At 39.5% G+C, this 9,722-nt stretch overlaps 1 protein-coding gene across 3 annotated transcripts in view; it reads right to left on the bottom strand.

Moving 5' to 3' along the window:
• Positions 1-9,715, bottom strand: part of CD164 (CD164 molecule) — a 17,080-nt gene extending 7,365 nt beyond the window's left edge. Inside the window, exons 1-3 of one of the 3 annotated variants that reach the window (XM_017878724.1) lie at positions 7,214-9,715; positions 5,579-5,650; positions 3,028-3,069 (exon numbers count right to left, since the gene is read on the bottom strand). In XM_017878724.1, coding sequence (XP_017734213.1) covers positions 3,028-3,069; positions 5,579-5,650; positions 7,214-7,397 — 298 coding nt within the window. In that variant the 5' untranslated portion in view covers positions 7,398-9,715. The remainder of the gene's footprint in view (positions 1-3,027; positions 3,070-5,578; positions 5,651-7,213) is intronic. The other 2 variants (XM_017878725.1, XM_017878726.1) reach the window with 2 other exon arrangements.
• Positions 9,716-9,722: the final 7 nt, after the last annotated feature.

Below are 9,722 nucleotides of genomic sequence, written 5' to 3'. Positions count from 1 at the left end.
AAAAAAAAAAAAAAAAAAATCATTAGGAAAGGTAACAAAAAAATATCTTAAGTTATAAAAGCTGCTATTAGTGGTAAGAAAATCTAGAAAATGCCATAAAATACTGAATTAGTCCCATCCGAGTAAAAGGTTACTTCCTGCCATTTTTCTAGGCACGTATACAACAAAAGCTACAATTGTACTACAATTGCTTAATACAGTTTATCTTCCACTTCATATAAACATTTTCCACTCTATCTGACATATTTTGGCTATTCTATTATTTGTACTGAAGGAGGGCCATTATAATTAACCTCATTATACACCCTTCTATATAAATTAGATTCTCTTTGCATTGTTTAACTGCCCCTTCATTTCTCACTTGCTCTCTTTGGCAGAAGGTACACATGCCAGGAAAAGCAACCGCCTAAAGGTTTGTTCTTCAACTAGTGTCAACTGATGCATTTTCTGCAGATAAGCCCTTGCCACTTTCCACCTTTACAGCACCAAAGAGAGCTATAGCACAAAAGACTCATGGCAATTCACAGGAGGACCCAGGGTGGAGAAAGCTGCAGAGAACTATATCAAGAGTGAACCCAGTTCTGAAGAAATGAACAACAGTTCTGAAGAAATTGTTCCCCCACTCTCTGCACCCCATTTTCTTTTCATAACCAACCTTCTGAAAATTACTTTTCTCCAAACACCTCTGGTTTCAGCAACCTTCAACATCCTACTTAGTCAATGTCTTCTAATGAGTGTTAAACATTTACAAGCACACCACCATATAATCATCAGCTCAAAATAAGTCTTGTATCATTTGCAGACTTCCATGGCATGACTATTTCCACGGTAACCAGTTTCAAGTTACCAACATGGTATCACTGAACACGCTGGTAAGAGCTACTCATAACTGATTAGCAAAAGTTTGTCCAAGCCAGCTCCACACGCCGCCGCCCAAGTGTTTCAAGATTGAGTTCTTGTCCTTGTTATAGCACTTGACTACTTTTTCCTTTGAAAAACGACACCCATAACCACATACGGTTAGTTTCTTGCACATACTTCTCTGGGCTTTTTAACTACCCTACCCATCCCTATTTCCTCCCCTGTCCTCTTCCTAGCCCTTAGACATTACCGTTTCCTAGAGTCTGGTCCTCAAGCCCCATCCCTTCTTTCTATATGCTCCTCCAGTGCCTACACTACTATCTATGCCAATTTATATTTTTAACCAAGAGCTCTTGCCTGACTTGCAGTTTCCTAAATACTGAACAGATCCCACTTAAATGGATTCTAGGCATCTTAAACTAAAATCCCAAATGACAGCCCCAACCATCAATGACTGCTCTTCCTCTTTCTTGCTTACTTTGGTGAAAACTCCTCCCCTTCTCCGTATCACTCTACCTCTCCTCCTCTCAGTCATGAAGTCCTACCCCTTCTACTTTCTAAACCTATTTGCAAACATCTGCAGCCCACCTCTATCCTCTAGAATTACTGTAACTGGCTATCTAATCTCCTGAGTTCCTTCTGGCATCGTTCCAACCTACTCTCCACAATGCCAAAATAAGCTCTTTTATTAAAATGCAAGTCTGATCATATGACCTACATACTTTAAAACCTTTCAGAATAACATCCAAGTCTACCATCAAGGCATACAAAGGTGCTTCCCCATTCTGCTCTTGCCCTGGTGACAGACCAACTTAACTCCTTCTCACCTTGCACAGGATGGGACACTCTGTGACCTCACTATACTACTTCACATCTCCTCCACATGTGCTGACCTGCAGCTCCACCTGGGAGGCTCTCTCCAAGTTTTACCAGTGCCGTTTCACTATCAAGCTATCACATCTGCATCCCACCCAATACACATACCTACCTACAAATTTCCCAACCTGCTGTGCTGAGATCTTTCACTGTTCCTACAGTAGACAAAATGCTGGCTTATCCCTACCATCTACCCTAGTACTTGTCTTGGAATAGATGCATTTAATATTGGTAAAATGTTAAGTATTTAACATTTACTTTTCCTATCAAGTTAGTAAATTTTAAGGAGTTCTTATCCATGCTGTTGAGGGCATGATAAAAACTTTCCAGGTTGACAGGAATGAAAATAATAAATCTTTCTGGAAAGTCTTAAAATAATCATACCCTCTGACCTAGAAATTCTGTTGACTCAATCCTATCAGAGATAAATACAAATGCAATTCCATATAAGATGTTCACTGCATGGAGAGTGAGAGACGTCCTAACTCTCCAATCAAGAGCAGGATGGGTTAAGTGTATACCATAATGTTTACATTAAGAGAGAAAATACAGGCTGGGCACCGTGGCTCACACCTGTAATCCCAGCTCTTTGGGAGTCTGAGGTGGGCGGATCACTTGAAGTTAGGATTTCAAAACCAGCCTGGCCAGCGTGGTGAAACCGTGTCTCTACTAAAAATACAAAAATCAGTTGGGCATGATGGCAGGTGCCTGTAATCCCCGCGACTGAGGAGTCTGAGGCAGGAGAATCACTTGAACTTGGGAGGTGAAGGTTGCAGTGAGCCAAGATTGCACCACTGCACTCCAGCCTGGGCAACAGAGCAAGACTTCACCTCCAATAAAAAAAGAAAAAAGAAAAAAAAAAAGAAATACAAAGATGCATGAGCATTATCGTACAATATCACAAAAAGTGTATTTATTTAGATACACATATAAAAAAGACTAGAAGAAATTAATCACTGAAAACATTTTGGGGTGCTCTGGATGATAATTATAATTTGCTTTAAGCTTCTATATTTCCCAAGATTTCCACTAAATCTATAAAAAGTACTTTATAGACTCAATGTACACAGCCTCAGCAAATCTGCTCATACTCACCGAATATAAAACACTGGAGCTATGTGTCACTGTCACAAAAGGTAGAGATTAACATTAACTGCTGTGGTCTAAGACTTTAAGTTTTTACTCATCTTTAAAATTATACTAACAACTTTTACATAATTATTTAAAATTAATCCATCAAGAGCTTAAAAATACTGAAGGAAAAGGAAGAAAATGGTCATCTTGAATTACCTGTAAAATTGGCTGTTGGCACCAGAGTGGCTGTGGGCACTACTAAAAAAAAGAAAAAAGAAAAACCATATACCTCAAAGCTATTTAAAATATCACAATCTATAACACTACTTCCTGACCTGCAATCATTTGAGTACCACTTTTTACAATTTTTACAACACTTAAGTACTACCTGTGGAAGAGACTGACAGTTGCCCCCAAATACCAGTCTCCTCTTCTTTAGAAATAGAATCACCGGCCGGGCGCGGTGGCTCAAGCCTGTAATCCCAGCACTTTGGGAGGCCGAGACGGGCGGGATCATCGAGGTCCAGGAGATCGAGACCATCCTGGGCGAACACGGTGAAACTCCGTCTCTACAAAAAGATACAAAAAAAAAAAAAAAACTAGCCGGGCGAGGTGGCGGCGCCTGTAGTCCAGCTACTCGGAGGTGAGGCAGGAGAATGCATAAACCCGGGAGGGGAGCTGTTGTGAGCTGAGAACCGGGGTCCACTTGCACTCCAGCCCTGGCGACAGAGCGAGAACTCCGTCTCAAAAAAAAAAAAAAAAAAAAAAAGAAATAGATCACCAATTTATATCAACACCTCCCTTCCTCCTGAAAAGGGACTTCATTTCCTATCTTCAGTTACTAGGTCATCATGCGTTAAACCTCTAGGAAACATCCTTAAAGTAAATACAAAGCCCTCTTCATTCCCTCTTCATCCTGCTGGCAGGAAAAAAATCAATGTGATGGCTGGAACATAAGCACCCCACCTTGGACAGTAGTGGTCAAAGCCATTTTTGGAGAAGGTGGAAAGAGTGAAAACCTAAAGAAGCTCATCCCTAACGGTTGCAGACTGAACTGAACTCTACCCAGACTTCCTTTACATGAGAGAAAGTAAATCAGTCCATTGCTTAAACCATTGTAATTTGGGGGTTTATGGTCCTTCATAGCTGAACTATTTCTACCTGGTATAATTTAGAACTCATTCTAACTTGGTACATCATCAAATAAGCAGGGCATTATAAAATTCAGTTTCCTTTAAATCAGTGTTTTCAAAACGTTCTAATATAACAAAATCTTCATCACTTAATCTTGTCTCTAAGCAGTATCACAAAACCACAGGTCTGACAGTTATTAATCTCACACATATAAAAATATTAAATAAATAAATATTAAATTATCAAATTAATAGTATTTTTATATTAACATAATTAATATTATTTATATTAATATTATAATAACCTGTTATTTAATTTATTTATTAATTAAATTAATAAATATTAGATTAAATAAAATTAAATTAAATAACTATTAAAAATGTTTTTAAAATGTTTGAGCCAGGTCTGGTGGCTCAAGCATGTAATTCCACCACTCTGAGAAGCCAACGTGGGAAGACTGCTTGAGCCCAGGAGTTCAAGATCAGCCTGGGCAACATAGTGAGACACCATCTCTACAAAAACTTTTTAAGTTAGCCAGTTATGGTGGCATGCACCCGTAATCCCAGCTTCTGGGGAGGCTGAGGCAGGAGGATTGCTTCAGTCCAGGAATACGAAGTGGCAATGAGTTATGATTGCGCCATATGTTTGCAAATAGGTTTAGAAAGTAGAAGGGGTGCAGATGTTTGCAAATAGGTTTAGAAAGTAGAAGGGGTAGGACTTCATGACTGAGAGGAGGAGAGGTAGAGTGATACGGAGAAGGGGAGGAATTTTCACCAAAGTAAGCAAGAAAGAGGAAGAGCAGTCATTGATGGTCGGGGCTGTCATTTGGGATTTTAGCACTCCAGCCCGGGCAACAAAGAGACTGTCTCAAAAAAAGTTTGTTCTTGTACCACCAAACTATATTATGCACCCCGTGTAAAGTAAAACTGATCTAATACTAATGAAAATCTTCAGTTACCAAATTCACACTGGGATGGGGCAACCCCTACCAAAATTAAACAGTCAACGGTAGTCTTCCAAGGTTAAACACACTCCACAAAAATCTTTTTCTATTCAATTATTATCTATGCATCAAATTAGGAACATGCCTTTCCCACTGATTTATAATCTCATTAGAAAAATCGGCAGCTTCAAGTAGAATTTTAACATTTTGCTGGACGAATAGTAAAGGTTAAACAGCAATCAAGTTACCCAGATTAAAATACAGAAAACTGATGGGTATAGAAAAGCTCATTTAACCATAGCACCAACTATGTTGCAGACTAAATGTAACAATCAACAATCCCCAGTATCATAACACAAAAAGTGCCAGAATGAGGTTTTCCAGACCTGCAAGATACATAGGGTCTAAACTGTGATGAATTCCTAGAAAAGCTTAAAAAAAAAAAAAAAAAAAAAAAAAGTGTGGGGGCAGAAAATGCATCTACACTTACAGCATCCACACTGTAGCTAAATCACACTTCAAATAGCATCCTTCAATCAATCAACATGAATATGTTATTCATATTCCAATTCTAACAAGATGAGAATTATGGCAATGCTTCAAACAAAGCACTGAAACAAGGTTTTCTGAGGCAACGATCTTCCTCACCTCTCTGTGGTCAGCTTCCAAGCAGCCAATATGAATACTCACCAGAACAGAAGTCTGTCGTGTTCCCCACTTGACAATCACTAACTGTTGAGTTATGTGAACAATAGCTCTCATCTGATGGGGGGGGAGGGGAGGTGGAAAAAAGAGACAAACAGCATCAACCACCCATTTGTATTATCTTTGACTTTGCTACTAAGCTCTAGGAAATCAAACCCAAACACTTCAGAAGTTGGGAGGGGGGGTGAAACAACAACCAACTTTAGAGGTGTTTTGACCCAAAGTTAAACTCACAGATAAAATCCTGTCAATCTCCTTTTCCCATTAACTTAGAGATTACACAGGATCCCTCTTTTATCCATTAAAAATCCACATTAATATACGGAACAAATAAATCTGCAACACTTAGATCTCAGAATTGTGGAAAGACTACTGTACAATCAAGAAAGGCAACCATCATCTAAAAAGAGGGCAGGTGGCTCATCCCTATAATCTCAGCACTTTGGGAGGCCAAGGCGGGAGGATCACCTGAGGTCAGGAGTTCGAGACCAGCCTGACCAGTATGGGGAGACCTTGTCTCTACTAAGAATACAGAACTCCTATTAAAAAAAAAAAGGGGGGGGGGGGGCAGAAACAGTAAGTTGAAGTGGTCAGGGTTTTATTAAGAGGTTTAGTAAACAGGGGGAGAACCTTTCCCAACAAATCTTAAAGTAGAGCATTCCATCTCCAAAATTCACCAACTCTTGCATACTCTCACATAAAGTTGAAGAGAACACCCTTAAATCCCATTTTATGACCTAAAAAGGAGACACTTCTATAATTAAAAAGTTAATTTAGCCCAATTTAGTTCATACCTTAAAGAGCCTTTTGAAATTTACGTAGTGATATAATTTCTAGAACTATTAAAATTTTTACCAAATAAAAAAACTTATGTAGCTTTGGTTTTCTACCTAAAACAAACAAAAAACCACCAAAACGACTAGATTGTTTTACTGATAAGAAAGTACAGCCACTTTACATTAAAAAAACAGAATTGAAATACTTTATGCAGTAATCTCATGGTTCTACTAAGAACCTTACTGAATTTCAATGTAATTCCTGCTAGTTCTCTACCTCTTGTATTAACAAAAGCACAGAAGATCAACTCTCCCCCCCTCATTCTTCTCTATACCTAAGCATCCAACAGTTTCATCAGGTCTCTTCGTGTTTCACGTTGCAGGACATCTGTAGATCAATGTCTCAAACAGTTTTCAACATAACCTTCATTCACAGTTAATTTCAGTTTATTAAAGTACTCTTAATCCTTAAAACAGCCTTTTAAAAAAGCCAGGCGAGGAAGCACGCACCTGTAGTCTTGGCTACTAGGGAGGCCAAGCTACGAGGATTGCTTGAGCCTAGGATTTCAAGACCAACCTGGGCAACACAGGAGACTCCATCTCACAAAAAAACAAACTACTGAGCTTTAGTTATCAAGTATTCAGGAATCTAAAGGGGGGATGGGAGACAAAAAGAGATTTTCAGGAGGAGTGCTAGGCAACTGGCACTTTAAAGGAGTACTGGATTTGCAAAATAAATAGTGCACAATATCCTAAGTGTCCTACATAACTTCCAAGTGTTCAAGAGTTAATTGTATTTTAAAATGTTATAACAAAACAGTTCTGCACCCCCAAAGTTTCTTACCTTTACATTCTATCCAAAAGCAGGTAGTATTAACAGTGCTAGCATTAAAACAGGAAACGCAGCTGTTTCGACCTTCACAGGTTTCTGGGGAGTTGGGGGAAGAGATGCATGAAATCAATGATTTTATTGGTATCTTATCTGAATCTGTATTACTTATCTTTTTGAACAGTATTACATACAGCATCAAAATTACTAATTCAAAGAAATGATAAAACTTTATAAACTGGTTTACTAAGAAATTCCAATCATTACAAAGCTGTAAGTAAACGCATTAGAAAACCAAACAAGCTAGTGGTCACTCTTAGTATAGTGCCTGATGGTATCTATCTAACCAACCCTACTTCACAGGACAACTAGTTGAAAGACAAACACAGCCATTAAGGATTTAGGCATTTCAAAGCATCCTTAATACATTAAAATATTGAGAAAAGGCTTTGCTGTAAGACCAACACTACATATGAGAAAATCACTACCCTCAAACATCAGATAAAACCCTGAGATTTTTAATAGTAACAGTAGTAGTTTAACAGGTTCAACCCAAGCCCTGATGATGCCCGTTCTGCTGCAAAAAAAGATCATTTCCCAGGGATTCTCGATTCATAAATGATCCACTCTTAACAGGATCCTCTACAACTGGAGACAACATCTACAAGGCCATATTCACGTGCATATAATTCAAGTTAACAAGGTATTTGTCAATAGTTCATCCTAGGCCAAACAGTCCAGAAACAAGTACTTATCACCATAATTCAATTTCTGGAGAAGAACGGACTATAAAATTGGGCTCTATTTTCCAGTGAGTAAAAGCAGCAAAATGAAAGGAAAAAAGAATTGGGCTCTATTCATTTTCCTAGCAACTGGATGCCTCCAAACATTTTCATTTGCTTTGCTCCTGCCTAAAAAATAGTTCTGCAGAGGCACTGCTTTCAATACTTCACCATTAGTACTTATGAAAGACTGGGACATGTACGGTTGGGGGGGAGGGTTCATAAAGTAGAAATAAATTTTAAGTTTGTATACATAAAACATGCTGTTCAAAAACCTTTGTGCTTGATGATGGGTGTAGCGGAGTGAAATGTCTCAAATGTTCTTTACAATGAACTAAACTTCTACCTGTCACACCACACCCACTTATGATTTCCAGAAAATACGTACCTCCTTTGCACGCACTTCAATTACACAAAGGCAATTAATTTGATACTTCCAACCTTCTCTTACACACACATTACAATTCTGAAAGGAAACTGCTAAATTAAGTCGGAGACAAACATATTCTGCTTTATCATTTTAAAAATAGTGCGGTTAGAATTCCCAGTATTATACTGCAATTTACTTCCCTCGTTTTGAAATGTTACCATTACATCTTCCTGAAACTAACAAAACATTAAGTTTACTATGTACTTTATCAAACTTTTATAAAATACTAAAACTAGAGGGGAACTTGTAGACTATGAATGCCGTGATAAAAATCATTACACTTCGGCATTCTTCGGCCGAAAAACCAATGTTAACTACATAAACATTACTTAACTAATGTTAACTAGAATAACCAATCATACGAGACTGCAGGTTTTAAACCTCTGGTGTTTCTCCTGCTTATTACCTCAAACTTATCTTTCTTCTCTCTTTTGCGTTGTCACGGTATGTGCTAATTTCTGCTTTAAAATGTATGTATACCTTAACCAGCCCTATTCGACTGTACATAACAAAAGACATGCTCCTGATCAGGTTTTAGAAAACCCACAGACCTGGGCACAAATCCCAATTCCACAACCTACTAATACGCTGTCTGAGCACAAGACATAGTGAAGACAATTTTAAAAACAATTGAAAAAAGGATAAACATACACTGTCAGGAGAGTTTACTCATCTCTCTCTATGTCTTTGCACCTACCTCCTAGGTTTCACTATCTACCTTCCAGTTTAGCCTTAAGATATGTACGCAAAACACCCGGTACATACATGGGTACTTTTCTTCCTTTTCGCATACCATGAAGTGTGAAGTTTTCACTAACTACGTGCTCAAACCTTAGTTACATTCTATTCCTATCTGCAGAATCAATGTAATTAAATCTCAAGCGACTTTCTCAGACTCAAGTCTGAGACACCAACGAGCATTACCGTCTTTAAGTTTCTCTTTCCCGGACTTCCGGAGAAGGCTACCTCCGGAGAGAGGCGACCGGCCGCAGTGAGAGGCAGCTCGGTCCCACCGCCAACCTCAGAGGCGCGACGCCCGGCCCCATCCTCAACCCCACCGCTGCCCCCGCGAAAAAAAGCCACGTCCTCACTTCCGACCCCAAGTGAGGCTAAGGATTACGAAGCACTTTTAAAAGGCACCTCGACTTGCAATACTTCGAGGGGGGCCCCAGCCCCGCACCCACGGGGAACCGCGCGTCTCCTGCCCCTCAGCGCGCTCCCCACCCGGCTCGGCCGCGAGTGGACTCCAAGCGGGCCGCCATGTTGCCGGAGTCGCCACCGCACCCCGAGCGCGGCCGGCCGGCCCGCCCGA

Source organism: Rhinopithecus bieti, unplaced genomic scaffold, assembly GCF_001698545.2.
Source record: "Rhinopithecus bieti isolate Rb0 unplaced genomic scaffold, ASM169854v2 scaffold_11508, whole genome shotgun sequence".
Classification (NCBI taxonomy): domain Eukaryota; kingdom Metazoa; phylum Chordata; class Mammalia; order Primates; family Cercopithecidae; genus Rhinopithecus; species Rhinopithecus bieti.
The sequence above is the reverse complement of the archived record's forward strand: the minus strand, read 5'-3'. Positions and strand labels throughout refer to the sequence as shown.